General features: G+C 42.2%; 1 protein-coding gene across 1 annotated transcript in view; it reads right to left on the minus strand.

Moving 5' to 3' along the window:
* Positions 1 to 345: 345 nt before the first annotated feature.
* L2hgdh (L-2-hydroxyglutarate dehydrogenase) overlaps positions 346 to 18958 on the minus strand; it is a 34439-nt gene continuing 15826 nt past the window's right edge. Inside the window, exons 5-10 of the mRNA NM_145443.2 lie at positions 17034 to 17196; positions 15675 to 15709; positions 12113 to 12280; positions 11194 to 11351; positions 9396 to 9527; positions 346 to 2406 (exon numbers count right to left, since the gene is read on the minus strand). Coding sequence (NP_663418.1) covers positions 2211 to 2406; positions 9396 to 9527; positions 11194 to 11351; positions 12113 to 12280; positions 15675 to 15709; positions 17034 to 17196 — 852 coding nt within the window. The 3' untranslated portion in view covers positions 346 to 2210. The remainder of the gene's footprint in view (positions 2407 to 9395; positions 9528 to 11193; positions 11352 to 12112; positions 12281 to 15674; positions 15710 to 17033; positions 17197 to 18958) is intronic.

Here is an 18958-nt window from a genome sequence, read left to right on the forward strand (position 1 = left end):
ATTCTGTCAGATCTTTCTCTGATTTGTCACTTTGTCTGCCACTCAATTACATATCACTTTCAAACACAAAAGCTTCCTTCTACAAACTAACTTTATGTTCATTGTTTGAGATTAAAGGTGTATGCTAAGGCTAAGCCATAACAAAATTGTGTTTTTCCAGTGAACAACACAATCTCAGGGTTCAGTGTGATCAAATATCCTGCAACAGTGAGCTGCCATGTGGGTGCTGTGAATTGATTTTGGGTCCTTTGAAAGAGCAGTCAGTGCTCTCAGCCACTAAGTCATTTCTCCAGCTCCTCTGTCGAGGTTTTAATGGGAATAAAATATGATCATAACACCAAGAAACATTAAAATATTTTAATACTAATATACATTTTTATTTTCTCAGAAAGACACAAAAATTCTTATATATCAGTATTTAACAAAAAATTCCTATTGACATAAATATCAAATATTTTACAAACAGATTAACTGACATATTTCAACAAATTTTCACTATTATTCTGGGATATACAATACAGACCCAAATGGAGTAAGGATTGCTTCTATCATGATAGTTATTTTGTAACTTTATTTTTTCACAGCTTAGTGTATGTGCACAGGTCTCACAGCTGATGAAACAGAACATGCACACTTCTCTCACCACAGCTAAAAGGAGAAGACTCTCATCTTATTCATAAAGTAACACAACCTTACTATGACGCTTGTGTCACTGACGTCTTAGAACAGAGACGTGCTCTGCAGTGCTTCTTCTGGAATCAGCTGCTATGGAGGACCACGAGGGCTTGGTTTTTCTGTAAATGATTTCTGAGTGTTTCAATATGCCCAGCCCAAGGGTTGAGTAACTGCCTCATCTATTTACCTGGGATATGCTGCCTCTCCAACTGAAGCCCACAATATGTATCCTTTTAAATTAATGGATTAGATAGCTTAATAAATGTACCAGTAAGGGCTGAAGTGAAGAGAAACAAGTGGCAGGAAAAGGGTTCCCTATCAACATGCACCCCCTCTCATACATCCATCACAGTGTTGACGAGGAAAACCAAGATCAACCTGAGAGAACGCTCGGGAGGACAGACAAAGGGTCTCCCGAAGTGCTGCCTGTTTCCATGGCCAGGCTGCCAGTTCTCCACTTATATTTCTATTTTCTAACTTTCTGAGTTGTAAGACACACTTCACTAGCTAAGACACACACGCGAGCACACACACGCGAGCACACACACGCACGCACACACATACATACACATACACAGTAATATAATATGGTACTTCACACACACACATACACACATGCACACACACATATAGTATACACAGTAACAATGTGGTACTACCCACACATGCGCACGTGCACACACAGTATGGCACTTGGCACTGACTTACCACGTTAATGAAGTAAATAGGAAGGATATAAGGCACTTTCGCGGTTTACAAAAGTGAATGCCTCCAAGTTAGATATTAACCAAAAATGGAGAAATGTCCTCACAAAGCTTATAGGAATTCTGAAAACCCAAATAGATAGGAATCTCTAGTAATCCTGGCCAACATCTTGGGTACCTTAGTGTGACCAAGGGACTGAGGTGTGAGACACATAAAATTACACAGTGACGCACCCAGGGTCAGGATTTTAAACTGCACTTATAAAAATCAGTCCTTTTAGGGACTTTCATTTCTCAGCTTAGAAAACTGTAGTGTAGGCAGCAAGCACACAGGCGCACTGCTAGTCACGTGGAGTGATGGTGCCACACTGCGGGGCTGCAGTAAAAGACTGACTTTCTTCTATGCTACTTAGAAATGTGAAATTTCATTTATTTTCTTGAAATCAAGCATTTTCATTTTCTAAATAAGCAGTTATTTAGAAAAAGGAAAAATATTATAAATCCAAACACTTATTTAGTCCATCTTTTATGTTGTCTTCCCAAGCACTCTGTAAGAGCCCTTCCCAGATTGAGGTGGCTTGGGGAAAGCCTAATAAACCTGAAGTTTCAGGACAGGTGCCGATACACTTCGTTTCTTTGTTCACAAGAATATGGACCTGAATTTTAAAAAAATTATTATATCTACTATATCCTGTTAATAAGTCAATGTTTATTTTAGCCTTAAAGGCATGGTTTTCAAATTGTTTTCTTAAATTCTAATTTTAAAATGCAGCCGGTAGACCCTTGTTGCTGACGTGGGGACTGTAATGCAAGCACAGTTCCCTCTGCCACTCATAACTTAAACCTTTGCTGTGCTTCCTCTGCTATCATTCTAGAAATTGCCAGGGAGGAAGTGGCAGCAGGCGAAGGCGCATTTCTCACATGAAGGACGCGGTCTGCAATCTCGCCAGTCCCTCCGTCAAACACAAAATCCTCTACCAGATTTCCATCTCTGTCCAGGGCCTGGGCCCGTACTCCAGCAGGACCTCTGCAAAAGCAAAAATAACGTGATAAGCACCTGAGCCAAGATGCCTACAAGCTTTCAACATATTCGTAAGGCAACCAAGTCTTGATCCTAAATGCAGTTCTGTGGAAGCGCACTTAAGTCATGTTTAGCAAGAGGCTGTGGAGGACACTCTGGCCAACTCAGAGCCTTAGCTCGAGCAGAATGGCTATTCAGTAACAGTGTAACAAATCCTGCCACATAGATATCCAAGCAATTCATTACTTGTAAATAGCTCTTCTTCCCAAAAGTAGCAGGCAAATTCACATTTAATTGGAATAGATGTCTTTATTTAAGATCATAAGCTTACTCTAGAATTCAATCAGTGGCCACAGCAGACTTTTCACAAAGCAGTGGGTAGGAGCTGGTCCCAGCTGCACACTCCAACTAGGGTGCTGTTTTTTTAAATTATGTTTTGATAAACTATTATTAAAATTTATGGAAAAAAAACCTAGTACACTCTAAGTTGGAATTTTTAATTTAATAGCTTAACCTCCAATATAAGGAAAACCTCCAATTAATTATAAAAAGATGGCAAGTATAAAAAAATTAATTGAGCAACATGTTAATATTGTAGTGAGTCAACTCAAGTTCTGATTTTTTTGTTTGTTTGTTTGTTTGTTTGTTTTTCATTTTGGTTTGAGCCAGGGTCTAACTATGTAGCCCTGGCTGTCACTCTGTAGACCTGGAACTCTCTCTGTAGACCAGGCTGGCCTCAAACTCACAGAGTTCACCTGCCTCTGCCTCCTGAGTGCTTAGACTCCATCACTCGGCCAGCTTTATTTTATTTTTTAATTTTTTTTTTTTTAAAGAGAGGGTCTCATGCAACACAGGCTGCTCTTGAAGTCCATGTGCAGCCAAGGATGACTTCGAGCCCTTTTAAAATTCACTTTAAAATTTTTCACTTATACTGGGGTAGGCTTAAGAAAAGGAAAAGGGATGAGGTGAAGTGACAGGTAGCTGATGGTTCCTGTCCCTTGCTGGGCAGAGGAGGAATCCTGATCACAGGCTCTTTGACACTTTTCCCTCCGATTCGCTGCTCTGGTACTCAGGCGCACGTGAACACTTGCTTGCAGACCATAGCCCAGCGCTTCCTGGCCCGGGGCTGCTCATTCCTCTTGGTCCACTGGGTCTGCCACATGAGCCCTTCTCACCCCGCTGGGCTGGGCGCGCTGGAGCTTATCCCCGCCCCTGCACACTATGGCCACACACTGTCTGTCAGATCCTCCCCAAACTCCTTCCCAACCGGAAGTCCGTGATGTAGATCCCAAAAGTGCTTAGTGTGGGGATGGTCATACGGTTGCCTTTCTGCGCGATCTCTTTGTCTGGCTTTGGCAAATCCGCCGAGCTGACCTGGAGGCCACACAGGTATTCCTCAGAATTCTCACAGATCAGCATCTTCCAGTACCTATCCAAGTTCACAGGCATTTGGGGGACTGACTGTGGTTGGTCATGGTCACATGGTCAGCTACAGAGTGGGAGGGAGCACTCTCAGCACTGAACCTCCTGATCCTACTCTACACCCTGAGAGCTGGGATTACAGGTGTGGGGTACCGTGTCCAACATTCTGCTTTATAACCACAGGAAGGATTTTTTTTTTTTTTTTTAGATTTAGAATTCTGCTGTCTTATAAAGTAGTTAAAAATTACAGATGAAGGGCTGGAGAGATGGCTCAGCGGGTAAAGGCACTGACTGCTCTTCCGAAGGTCCGGAGTACAAATCCCAGCAACCACATGGTGGCTCACAACCACCCATAATGAGATCTAATGCCCTCTTCTGGTGCGTCTGAACAGCTAGAGTGAACTTATAATAAATAACTTAATAAATAAGACTTAAAAAAATTACAGAGGAAATTTGAATTAAATGTGTTTAGAATCCAAAATAATCTCCTTTAAAAGTGTTCACATTCCAAAGCATAGCATGAAAAACAAAAAAACCAAACCTATCTGTGCATCATTAAGACACAAGGAAGCCAGGCAGTCATGAACAGTTTCTGTTAATTCTGGAGCAACCCCCATAAAAGCCTGAGGATACAAAGAGAAACATGATAACACAGTCCTTAGAACTCAGCCTGGCTCAACAAGGACAAGGACAAAATCAGCCACTACTGACCAAGCACTTCACGTACTGGATCATCTCCTCTCCTTACAACTGCCGAGGGGCTGGTGTGGTGCATAAGTAACCTCAGAGGAACACAAAGAGACTGAGGACCGTCTGGAAGCACTGAACTACAAGTGTAAGAAAGTGCACGTGAAGGTGAATGATCAACTCTGGGGCCGGGAGGATTCCCGATGAGCCTCAGAGACAGCAGCGGAGCACAGGAAAAATGGCACTGAAACGGACACTTGTGAGGACAAAGACACATACTAACGTGGGGTCCTTGTTTGCAATCTGTACAGCTTATGAACTCATCAGTGGCACTCCTTGATTCTCTCAGCAAAGAGTGCAGCTGCTGGTCAGAGTGCCAGTGAGCCTTGCTGTCCTGTCCTTGTGTCTTCCAGGGGACAGTCATTGGTGCTCAGTCCTCTGTGTAAAGTCACTTGCCTCAGTACAGAGCTTCCAACTGCATATTCCTCATTACTGCTAAGCCTGCTGGAGTTAATGCTGATTAACCACAGCAAGGAATATATCTACAGTTTTCTCCCACATAAAGATAAGTTATTTCTCAATACCTTGGGCCTAAGTGTCCAAAATCTGTAACTCAAACTAAAAATAAACCTCTATGCTTTTCTTAAGACCCGACTATAGTTAACACCAGCATGGAATGTCCAAGCTAACAAATGCCTCTTGTTTTGGCCTCAGCATCTTCGGAAGCCTCTGCTCTCTCCTACATAGTACTGCAAGTGCAGCCTTTCCTTTCAGAAGACTTCAGCCTGAGGTCAGCACTGGAAAATGAAACCTTAGAAAACATAAACCAAACCTGCCTCAAGGGCAGACAATGTCTTGTACAACACCTACTTCTCCTCCATGTCTAGACTTGAGTGTTACAGTTCATAGACAGTCAATAAGCTATGCACTATATTTTTAACAATTTTTTAAGCAAAACTAAAAGAATGATTTCACAAACTAAGAACTGTGGACTCAATTATATAAAAGCTATGAAAACTTGTAACTGACATCTTTGGCTGGCCCTAAATAGGATAGCCAAGTATGTATAAAGCTCATGTTGGGACTACTGCCAATCTAAATGTGTAATACCGAGTGAACATGTGTAACTTGGAGTGCTGCTATGGAGAAGGGAAACAATTCCAGCCTAATTTCCAGACCTGAAGGAGCAGTTATTTTCCTTCCTAATCTTTAACAAAAATGCATTATGAGAGAATATCATTGTTATCTAGGCTCATCTCTCCTTATTTTCTGGTAGGTGCTGGGTATGGAATCCTGTACCTTGTATGTACTGGGCAAGCACTCTATATGCCCAGTGTTAGGGACGAGAACATTGTGAGATCCTATAAATGTCCTGTGAGAGATGACAGAATACCAGCAGTCTAGACTGGGGGCAGAAGGGATATACTTTAGTTGTTAAATTTCCAATTCTGTACAGTATCCGAGGATTCTCATCTGATTCAGAGGGCTTTATGTGAGGAAACCCCAGGGATAAGTGTGTCTAAGGGCGTCCCTCTGTACAGGGTTTTCATTTGATTCATCAGGTATTCTGAGGAGAACTTTTTTTTTAAAAATGTATAAAAGCACAAAGAACTTCTGTATATGAATTACTATTATCATTTTGTATGACAAACTTTTCTCCCCCCCACCCCCAAGACAGGGTTTCTCTGTGTAGTTCTGTATAGCCCTGGCTGTCCTGGAACTCACTCTGTAGACCAGGCTGTCCTCGAACTCAGAAATCCACCTGCCTCTCACAAAGTTTTCAACAATTATACAAACATAACCATTCTTGTTTTATCTGAGGAAATCCCACTCAACACTCAGGTTTTTCCAACGATTTAAGGCACACCCCTGAAGACACCATTTCATGCCAATGTGTATGAAAACTATGATTATTAATAAAGTAGTACACACTTAGTATTGACAATATTCAGCCTATATCAACCAAACTGGCTTTAACTTTTTACTCTCTAATTTACAGACAGGGACGGGGGCAGGGAGTAGTGAGGGGAGAAAATCATCAAAATGTACAGTATGCTTGTATGAAATTGTTAAAAAAATGAACTAAATGGCTGGGCAGTGGTGGCGCATGCCTTTAATCCCAGCACTTAGGATGCAGAGGCAGGCAGATTTCTGAGTCCGAGGCCAGCCTGGTCTACAGAGTGAGTTCCGGGACAGTCAGTGATATACAGAGAAACCCTGTCTCAGGGGGAAAAAAAAGTTTCTTACATTTTCTCTTTAATTTTGTAGTGTGACATTTACCTAATTCACTAGACTAGTGGTTCTCAACCTAGGGAAATCCTGCCCCCTAGAGGATAGCGGCAATATCTGGAGACATTTTGGATTGTTACAAATGGGTGGATGGGTAAAGTCCATGGGTATTAGTAAATAACCTGCAATAAGCTAGCCAGGCCTCACAGCAAACAACTATCCAATACAAACGCCAACGGCACCAAGTTACAGAGGTATCTTGCTATCTTGCTTTTGCATTTTATAACATAGTATAGCTTCCATTCCTGGAAATGTTATTTTTGAATCACTTAATAAGACATTTAACAAAACAATACACGAGAAGTGGGGGATCATTGCCTATATGACTTCATCTTTTTACTTCCTTACAGTGCTAACAGTGTAACACGTGACTCAGAAAAGAGTGAGAGGCGCTTAGAATTAACATAAAGGCCTTAGTGACAATCACGTATCTTGTACAGCTCATGCATGTATCTGACAGATAACAACTTCACATTCCAGTCTAATGCACCACAAATTGTTGTTCACAATGCTTTGCTGAACAATAAGAATGTAGATGCATGACCTTCGGTAGCTCCTGATGCTCTCGGCACAGTTTTAGAGTAATACCTCTCTCACGCGTGGCTTCCATCAGCTTGCTCCTTTGCAGCACTGCGGATCTAACTCAGGACTGCTTGGATGTATGGCCTGTTAGACTGCACTATCTAACATTTATGCTTATGACACAATACTGGGTTGCATGACAAATAAGACAGGCAGGACTGAGGCTTCAAGCTGTGAAAAGCTCTATTGATCTCATCATTAAATATTTCAGGCATTTAATAAGATATTAATTAACAAGATATACTCTAATGAAAACCGGAGATAATAAAAATAAAATAAATAAAAAATCAATTAAAAAGCAGAAAGAAATCTATGTGGTATTTGCAGATTCTGATCTTCCGTTCCCAGAGGCAGCCACTTTTCTGAGTCAGGTATTTATTAGTTTTATGACTGCTTTTTATTTTCACAGTGATCTACAAATAATGTGTGATATTTGGCTTGTTTTTCAACTCATACAAATGATATCAAATATATATTCCTTGTTTTTAGTAATTCCTGAATTTACCAGCTGGAGGAACCAGAAGAAATCAAGAGAAGGAACAAATAGGGTCACTAAACTAGCCATATCAGCATCTGTGTCTCTAAAGGGGAACTCCTCTGTGATTGAGTTGACTGTCTCCACATGCACCTGCAAACAGGTTTGCCTCAGACTTCTATCAAACTGTGGTAATGAATATAGGTAGTGAACTCCCTGCCACAGTTTTGATACAAAATCCCACATGCCCAGCCACCTGATTTAACCAGCCTGTTTTCAGATTTAAGACATTCTAAGTCTACAACTGTAAACCAGAGAAAATAAAAGACTTTGTTTATAAGTAAGCACAAGAAAACAATGCCTCAATATTTTTACCCCTTCCATTTCAGAAGGAGAGTGGGAGAGATGAGAAAGGAAACGTGAACTGGGTACTTAACAGTCCCTCCAAGGAGTCCATCAGAATGGCCTCAGAATGACACAGAGACAGATTTAGAGAAGATCTCCCCCTGCCAGCCCCTTAAGGGAAACAGCTGACATGACTGTCGCTCTGCTAATACAGAGTGGAGCTCACGGACATATTACACCAGGCTAGTTTCAACAGCTGCTCTACAGCACTGTGGAGGGGGATGCTACAGTATGAGCACCTCGAATACACCGTGGATTAGGTCTGACAACTGGCACGGACACTAAAAATATCCCCAGGGAGGACAAACACATAGGCTTGATGAGTTCAGAAGAATCTACACAGCAAGTCCAGAAAGTCTCTAATTCCAAGAAGAAAACACCAACAAAGCTTTCCTGACACCCCTGAGCAAGGATTTAGAACAACTATAGCCGGGCTACATCCTACTTCTATCCTACAAGCAGAGTCCAAGTGGACAGAAGCACAAGTAGTGGGCGGATCCCAGTGATGCAGAGCGTGCCCCGCCCGAATCTGCGTGAGTGAGTTTGATTCCCAGCACCCACTATGGGCAGCTTACAACTCCTGTAGTTCCAGTTCCATGGGCTCCAATGCCTCCGGGTTCATGTGCACATGAGACCACACCTCTCCACAGACATACACAATTAAAAATAAAATTAAAAATTTTTAAGTTGAGAAGACGAAAGGCAAGTATGTGTCTAAAGGGTTTTTAAGACTCAGTCAAGGGCTGGTGAGATGGCTCAGTGGTCAAGAGCACTGACTGCTCTTCCGAAGGGCCTGAGTTCAAATCCCAGCAACTCAAATCCCAGCAACCACATGGTGGCTCACAACCATCCGTAAGGAGATCTGATGCCCTCTTCTGGAGTGTCTGATGACAGCTATAGTGTACTTACATATAATAATAATATAAAAAAGACTCAGTCAAAGTGGCACACAGAGAAACCCTGTCTCAAAAACAAAACCAACAAAATGGACAGATGAGTCTGAAGAACTAAAGGCTATGATACAGTAGTGCAAGAGGGATGCTAGCCTCTTGGGAAAAAGAGAGCAAAGATTCTGAGGCTGTGCCATCTGAGCGAGGGCTATCACCAGCCAGGCCTCCCTCTCACATTGCCTTACCGAAGGACATCGCTGATGGTGATTTCAGGAATGAACTTTTGAAGATGCTTCACTGTTTCACTGAGAAAACAGGCTTTATACATTTCATTAACTCCATAAGAGAAATGCTGGAACACCAGGTTAATGAAGCCGCTAAGAATGAAGGAAAGAAAAAAAACACCCTTGAGATAGAGGAATCTTTTATTACTATAAAATATCTATACGTTTTAGAAAAAGTTACATAGTAAAGAAACTTTTGGCTAATATAAGGAGAGGAATTCACTCATATTCAAAATTTATAAGGAACTCGACTTCAGAATGGTAGTCTTGCTAGTGTTCAGGCTTTCTAATGCTTTCAATACACTAAAGAGGCGTCTTTAAAACAGTGCGACACTTACCCTAGTTTAGTCTGGCAGAGGCACAATATTCTAGTAGTAGTTCTTAAGTGAGATTCTGTACACATGCTAAGAAGGTCAACCTAATCCTCTGTTAAGAGCCTGCAGAGGGTAAAGCCCATACATAATTTAAAATGCTTTCCACTGGTTGTATATAAACTCTTCTGAAGAGAAAGACTGCTAAACAGACCAGCGGGCTGGGAGAAAGCGCATTTGGTAACTATGTGTTTGCCAAGCATACTCAAGAAGGTGAAGGAGAAATAGCCCCCTGGGGCTTGCTGGCCAGCTGGTCTAGATGAATCAATGAGCTCCTAGTTGAGTGTGTCTCCAAAACAAAATAAGGAGGATAATGACTGAGGAAGACACCTGGTTGGCAACTCCCCTAGGCCTCACCTGGTTGGCAACTCCCCTAGGCCTTGCCCAACCTGCCAGGTACAAGCCAAACCCCACTCTTCCTGTCTCTGTCTCCCCCCACCCCCTTTTAACCAGGCCCTTTCCCTTCCTCCAATAACCTTCCCTTTGTACTGAACTATGGTATGGCAGTGACTCCTCAGGGCAGCACCCTGGCCAGGCCCACTGAGATGCTCCCTCCCACTGCATTATACCGCCATTTATAAAGCACAACACACTTGACATCAAACTATGGCCTACACATACACATGCATGTGGCACACCCACACACATGTGCATGCACACAGGAAAACCCAAATATAAGGCTATTTCTTAGAACAGTGTCATAAGTCTATATGGTATCAACCTTAGATACACACACACACACACACACACACACACACACACACACAAGTGTATGTGCCATTTCATTAGTAAATTTTATCTAACAGCTTACAAAACAATGGTGACTAGCTTGAAATGGTCTTTTCAAAGTTGTTTCTGGTCTTTTAGTAACATTTAAGATATGAACTACCAGATTTTATTTTATTTTATTTTTGTTTTTTGATACAGGGTTTCTCTGTGTAACCCTGACTGTCCTGGAACTCACTTTGTAGACCAGGCTGGCCTTGAACTCAGAAATCTGTCTGCCTCTGCCTCCCAAGTGCTGGGATTAAAGGTGTGTGCCTCCACTGCCTAGGACAAGAAACTACTTTTATTTATGAATGACTTTGGCCTTACTTTCCTTTTAGCTAAGACGTTATTACCCTGGTTCATCAAAATCTTTTGTGAGGCAGTAAAGCATTACACTTGGAAAAACCCTCTTGCTGGTATGTACAAGGTTCTGCCTTCAATCCTTAGCATCAAAACCAAATAATCAAGTTTATGCTTATTACAGAAAGATCTTAATTGGGAATAATAAACAATAACAGTCACATAAATGAAGGTTTAGTCTATCAGAATATCAAAAACTTCTGGAGTTAAAAAAAAAACCAAGTACATAAAATCTTCTTAAAGGTGACAGACATTATTACCTTTTGAGAATTACTTCCATAACATCTCTGGCATCGAAGTCAAAGGGTCTGTAACCTTCCCGTTTAAAGGCAAGCACTGCATTAGGCCCTAGCCAAATAGTGCCATCCAACCTGGGCGTAAAGTGAACTCCAAGGAAAGGAAACCGGCTGTCTGGGACCTGCAGACTCAACACAACGATGAACGGTTAGCACAGTTCACGTTCCCGTGTACTGCGCACACAAGCATCTAACTGGTGACGTAAGAGAGCTCCTCCCACACATTTGAACGCGTCACGAGCTGTATTCAGGGAGGATTCTCTATTAACACACATCCTGTTTTTAAATGCTAGTGACATTAATATATATTGTTCCACTTATCCATCTTTCTGGGAAAGGGAGAAAAGATGAACTGTCATAATCTTGGCTCTTTCTCCTATAAGAGAGGTCTGTGACTGGCAGGCAATTCATGGCTGCCGGGAAGAAATGTACACATCTCCAGCCTAGGCCTCGGGGAAGTGAGCAGCAGCAGACAAGTCAGTCACCAGTGGAGCCTCCCATTCTCCCAGGGACTGGCTCATCAGCAGGGTAACCGCAGGCAGGAGAGCGCGCGCTCCATATACACACCCCCAACTTTTACCTCCTGGAACTGGAGCAGCCATAGCCCCCTGTTCCCAGTGCACTGAAGGCATCAGTATTCCTGCTGCTCTCCCACAGGGGAGGGAGGAGCTGGTTCTTGTACTCCAGGGTGTACTCGTGCTTTCAGAGACATGTGACCCACAGAGCAGAAGGCGGCTTTGGGAACAGACCCACAGCAGGCAGATGATATTATGACGCACACAGCCCTGAAACCCTTTCTAAAGCAGGTAAACATTTTTTATTTTCATTTCCTTTGTGGCTCCGACTAACTTGATAGTGAGAAGACAGAAGGATCATTACTTACCGGATAAATATTTCCTTTTACAAGGTAGCCCTTTTCTGGCTTTAAGACCAGGTAATCTCCCCGGAATGGGACAATTTGAGGGTCAGGATTGCAGCCACTCAACTCTGAAATACGGTCAGAGTAAAGACCAGCACATGTGACAACATATCGACACCGAATCTCCTTTCCCTGGAACAAAATAAAGACGCATGGTTAGTTTCTAAACATGAGAAAGAAAATGTGGCAGCCCTTGTCTGTGGGTGAAACCTTAAAACCCAAAACACGGGGGCTGGTGAGATGGCTAAGTGGGTAAGAGTACCTGACTGCTCTTCCGAAGGTCTGAAGTTCAAATCCCAGCAACCACATGGTGGCTCACAACCACCCATAATGAGATCTGATGCCCTCTTCTGGTGCGTCTGAAGACAGCTACAGTGTACTTACATGTAATAAATAAATAAATAAAGTGTGTGTGTGCACCACCAAAAAAAAAAAAAAAAAAAAGAAAAACCCAAAACACTACAACTGAATGAGGAATTAACAGAGGTTGCAATATAGAAGATGGGTAAAGGAAGTTTGGGTTTAATCAACAAACTATATGCACGTATGGAAACAACACACTGAATCCCATTATATAGTCCATATATGCTGAGATACTTTTCCAGGGACTGGGGGTGGCAGGCATTCTTACTGTATAGCCCTGGCTAACCTAGGCTACCCACACACACATGCACACGCACATATGCTTGTATAAAGGAATAAATAGGTCAAAGGGGAGAAAACAGATGCTAAAAAATAAGGATAAATACATATTTTTTTTTTCTGAAAGAGCAAATTCAATGTAACTATCAGCAAAACTGGACCCTCTTTTATAAAACGTACAAAAATGAATTTGAAGCTACACATAGTGGTAAATCCCTACAATACCAGAACTTGAGTGGCTGAAACAGAAGGGAGTTCAAGGCCAGCTTGAATTACAACACACCCCAAACCCCAGACCAGTTAGGGCCACTTAGCAAGCAAGATCTTATCTCAGACAATCAAAGAAATTTTTTGAAATGGAGTCAAGATTTAAATGTAAAACCTGTGACTACAGAATATGGAAGGTGCTCCCTGGTACTGGCACTGGTGACGGTTTTTGTAGAAGGGTCACCACAGACACGAGTAAAAGAAGCAAAAACGAACAAGTGGACTACACCAGACTCAAGGTTCCTGCACAGCAAAGGCAAAGCTAGAGCAAGCCATCCACCCGACAAGGGTCAATCCCGAATACATAAAAGGAACTCAAGAACTCAACGGCCAGAAAGTAAGGGATCCGATTTCAACTGGGCAGTAGAGGCATGCGTGCACCTTTAATCCCAGCACTTGAGAAGCAGGGGCAGGTGGATCGTTATGAGTTCAAGGCCAGCCTGGTCTACAGAGCTAGTTCCAGGACAGCCAGGGCAACACAGAGAAAACCTAGAACAAGACAAACAAAACTGGGGAAAGGACCTGAATAGTCACTCCTTTCAAACACATGCATACATTACCAACGGGTAATGAGAAAGGAGCTTGACCCCAGAATCATCAGAGAAGTGCAAGTTGAACCTCTTAGGACAGGGCATAGAACTGCATGCCTTTAATCCAGCATTTGAGAGGCAGAGGCAGGAGGACCTGGTCACATAGGAAGCTCCAGCCTGGCTAGTCCTACAAAGAGAGACCCCTGTTTCAAAACCCAAACCCAAACAAACAGAGCCTCAGGAGAGCCTCTCACACTTGTGGGAACTAAATCATTTATCTATGTACTACCCAATTATTTTTTATCATCATTATCGTGGACTAATTACATTCTTCCAAATTTTCCTCATTTATCTTCCAAAATTCTTTTTTTTTTGTTTTTGGTTTTTCGAGACAGGGTTTCTCTGTGTAGTCCTGGCTGTCCTGGCACTCACTTTGTAGACCAGGCTGGCCTCGAACTCAGAAATCCACCTGCCTCTGCCTCCGAGTGCTGGGGTTAAAGACATGCGCCACCACGCCCGGCCCAAAATTCTTATGTTGAAGTTCTGACCCCATTAAAAAGGCAATTAAGGCCAGATGAGGTCACATGGATTGGTCCATCTTTGTCACTACCAAAACTAGGTACACTACCTCCAGCTCCCTAGGCTCAGCCTCCAGCACCTCAAAGGCAGTAACACACGAAACTAGGAAGAAAGACCACACCAGAAACGAACCCTGACAGCACCTCGCTATTGGCCTTCTCCATCCTAAAGTATGGGAAGATAACTGTTGTTCAGGTCACTCAGTTTGTGGGGTGTCTTCATGGTGGCCTCTACTGTTCTCCCACTGTCTAACACAGGGTCTTTCAACCCCACTGCCATTTGAAGCAGGATACTTCTTGGGATGCAGGGAGGCTGTTTGGCAGCATCCCTGAACTCCACCCACCACATGCCAGCAGCCATGACCCCTTCATCTTTTGTTTTGACAAAAGTATCCAGGCACTGTTGCTGACCCCTGAGAATCAAAATAACCTCCAGTTGGTTAGTTGTTAATCTAATGTAAGCTGTTTAAAGTGATCACGCTTACATCTCAGCACTTAAGGGTCTAAGAGTAGAAGTATTACTCATAATGAACTTCTCACAAAAACAATACTTTTAAATGAGTTTTAAAATGTGTTGGAGAGTAAGCATGTTTCATTCAAATAAGGAATAATTACATCTTATTAGGTGAAACCATAGTAGTTTTGCCCCTCCCCATTTTAATTTGTCAAACCTAAGTACGGTGTAACAGAGGCAAGCCATCCTGCATCTGCTAGGCATACAGACCGATGGTACACAGCTGCAGTGTCCACTCAGTAACTGACGTCTCAGACTGCCAGGAAGCCTGTGAGCCACCAGCTTCTGCTACCCCGGCTATCCCCTAACTGTTAAGACTGAATGCTTATAAACCCGTCACGTAAGGGTGACTCTGCCCTCCCTGACAGGGAATCCAGTGTCCTATGGTTCTCGCTTTAGACTATGGAGACTGGAGGGGAACAATCTCCCACTGCATAACTGCACACTCCTCCCTCCCCAAGTTAATAAGTCAGTGTACAGCAGAGCGATAAAGTGCCTATCAGCTGGCTGGAGCCGTGGCTCAGTCCCCACACCCACACGGTGACTCACAATCTTCCTTGCAACTCCAGTTCCAGGGATCCAATGCCCTCTTACAGTCTCAGAGGGCACCAGGAACACACACCACGCAAAGACACACATGCAAGCAATCACCCATACACATAAGATAAAATAAATATTATTTTAAAATCCCAAAAGACATGCTAGAAGGGTGATTGACTGGAAGAGAAGGTAAGCAGTAGGGAGTGAATGTGATACAAACACAATAATGAAGCTCACTACTATGTAATTAATAAATGCTAACAAAAGACATTAAAAAAAAATGTGGTGGCTGGTTCCAAGGAACTATAATTGAGGTTGTGCTCTGATTCTCACATGTATACAGACACAGGTGCACATGCACACACATGTCTGTACACACTTGAACATGTATAGCAATCATTCAATAATTCAACTTAACAAGTCAATGAAAGGGAAAAGAGCTCATGAGCCGTTACCTTGCTGTTCTTGACAGCGATTGGATAGTTCATGCCTGGCAGAGAGGAAAAAAGAATTAGTGAAACTTTTATTTGGGCAAAAGAAAGCTGTCGTTATTTAAAATATTATACCAGTGACAAATTTAAGTGATTGTCTTAATTGTATTTTAATTTTCATTCTGAAACTTTTTACCAAGTGAAAAGACTAAAGCAGTTCATATTTGACAAAATATAAAATGCTGAAAGTTTTACGGTGGATTTTTTGTTTGTTTGTTTATCTTTTCAAAACAGGGTTTCTCTGTATAGCCCTGGCTGTCCTGGAACTCACTTTGTAGACCAGGCTGGCCTGGAACTCAGAAACCCACCTGCCTCTGCCTCCCACGTGCTGGGATTAAAGGCGTATGCCACTACTGCCCAGCTTTAGGGTGGATTTTTAAAATTCATTTAACTAACACACATTCTCTAGCTTACCTTAGCATAAACCCCCCGTACTTCAAAAATACCATGCTCTGCATGTACAGAAATACCATCATAAATGAATTTATTTTGGCCCACAGAACTATAAAGCATGGGGTGTTAAACACTCGGCAACCTTTGAGTCCAGGTGTTGGTAACCCAACTCTGCAGTCTGGGCTGTTCAGAGAAGCAAAAGTTTTCCCAACACAAAAAATTCCAACGATGAACTGACCATTTATCACATTTGCTCATACTTATTGATGAGGTATTACCACCCGGTAAAGCATACCTACCAAAAAAGAAAGATTATTATCTACCTATATGGTGAAGCTGATTTATTCTGCTCCCCACTTACAACAATGTAGTACATTTGTTCATCATCCTAGCGTGCAGAAGGATGCTGGGCAAGTGGCTCACACAATCCAGACTCCTTTAAAACCTGCTGAGGAAGAACTGAATTCTCCCTCATATCCCCTCTCATCAAACGGAAGGCTTGTAGGCCTCTCACTCGACTAAAAAAGAAGACTACGCATCCCAAAGCAGAATAAAGCAGCTTCAGCTACAGTCTAACTGGGGCACGGGAGGTCAGACTCAGAATGGCTGAGTCTTTTTATGATACTGGTCTGCCATTTGAAATTTGAGTGTGTTCAAAGACAGCTAACCACTTACTATTCCCTAAGCCATTCCCCTGACACTCTGATTCAAGAAGCCTAGATGGCCCTAAAATTTATAGCAAGCATTGCTGAGGGAACTGTCTGGAGGCCAACTGTACACAACAGTTCAGATTTCAGTGCCAGTCAGACATCTACTTGGAGCAAAGTTCTATCAGCACACAAAAACCTAGGAATTGTCCCCAGAGAGGGACAATTCTATTTCTTTTTTAATTAATACAAAATTTTTGTAGAGAAGATGGAGATAGCTTACCATCTTTACTTCTTGAAGAGTTTTCTTTAGCTATTTCAATACCTTTTACCTCAAAATCTCTCAAGATAGAGCCACCTGCTTCTTGGAAATCCTGGGCAAATGACAAAGCTACCTGTTGGTAGTTCACAATGCCGGTGTATGGACAATCAATAGCCATTAGACCCTAGAATAAATGTAAAAAAAGGCAAATGATGCAGTCAAGAATCAATAAGGCTTGTTTGCATTTCTATATTTGTTTATTTTGATGGGTAGCACACATTATCCTTGATTGACAAAAATCCTACAGTGTCTTTAAAAAGTAACAGAAAAGTTTGCTCTTACTACATGTCTAAATTTGGTTATGAACACACACACACACACACAAATATATACATGTATGTATACATACATATATGTGTGTTCATGACCAAATTTATGTATATATATTTAAGTGTGTGTGTGTGTGTGTGCATGTCTACTAGAGGACAGAAATAATACTAGCTAAATAACATCTCATAACCAGGAAACATTTTTTCTTTTTCTTTTTTTGGTTTTTCAAGACAGGGTTTCTCTGTATAGCCCTGGCTGTCCTGGAAATCACTTTGTAGACCAGGCTGGCCTCGAACTCAGAAATCTGCCTGCCTCTGCCTCCCAAGTGCTGGAACTAAAGGCGTGCGCCCCCCTCCCCTGCCCCCCCCCCCCCGCTTTTTCTTCATTTTTTTAAAAAATAAAGATGCTTGATTTTCAAAGTTGCCCCAGGTTACCATTTTTGTTTTTAAGATTTATTATTATTCAGGACAGTTCATTTCTCTCTCTGAGGTGATTCATATCTGATTCTGAGTTGAAGTCTCCAAATGTTTTAATAGACTCTGACGAGACCTTTGCAGTGACGTACACAGCACTCAGAGCCAGGGAACGCTCAGCTGTTGTAGTCCATGTCCGCACTGCATGCCAGGCACTGCTAGGATCTGCTGCAGGTCTTCTCTTTGAGACCAGAAACGGGGAACGGGATGTTACATGAGTGATTCAGCTTCATTCACATAATTAGAGAAATGAACAGCCTGGCGATAGTTGATTTCTGTGTCACTGAAGACATGAATTTTTAGATCTAAATCCATGCTTATTTTATTTATTTATTTATTCATTTATTTTGGAATGCATGGTGAATATGTCATTGGTCTGTCCACTACTGAGAAAAGAAAAAGAACAGTGTATCTCACAGCAAATACTGAGTGTGTTTTGGTGCTAGCCCTTACACTGAACATACACATCAGCTATCCCAATCTCTTCCCCCCGAGAAGAGCTAAGTGCAACTAATCGGTTTTTAACATATCTATTTGTGGGCTGGAGAGATGGCTCTGTGGTTAAGAGCACTGACTGCTCTTCCAGAGGTCCTGAGTTAAATTCCCAGCAACCACATGGTGGCTCACAACCATTTGTAATGGGATCTGGTGCTCTCTTCTGGTGTGCCTGAATGCAGTGTGCTCATATACATAAAATAAATATATTTTTTAAAAAGATATCTTTTTGTTTGGTCAACACAGCATTGTTGTTAACTTTAAAATCAGTATCTGAAATATCACTTTAAATATTTTAGTGGTATATTTGCCCCACCCCTTAAAATCTTTTCACTTTCCTACCCCTTCCCCTTCAAACGATGTTTCCAGCCGCCCAGGTTGGACCAAGGGCTCACAAAACATGGAACACTTGGCAAATCCCACCATTTACATCACCAGGCTTGAGTCTAGAACACGAAAGTCTTTGTCACAGGCAGGAAATCGCTCCTACTGTGATATGGTGGACACATGTGAGACAGTGTCAACAATCCATACAAGTTAACAACTACACTCAATCTTAACCTACAGAAAGGATTCTGGGTGCAGCAACCTTAGAAGGTAATGTATCAAGAGTTTAACCCACGTAACTTCCTCACCCAGCATAAAAAC

The sequence above is a fragment of the Mus musculus genome, chromosome 12, assembly GCF_000001635.26.
Source record: "Mus musculus strain C57BL/6J chromosome 12, GRCm38.p6 C57BL/6J".
Lineage (NCBI taxonomy): Eukaryota > Metazoa > Chordata > Mammalia > Rodentia > Muridae > Mus > Mus musculus.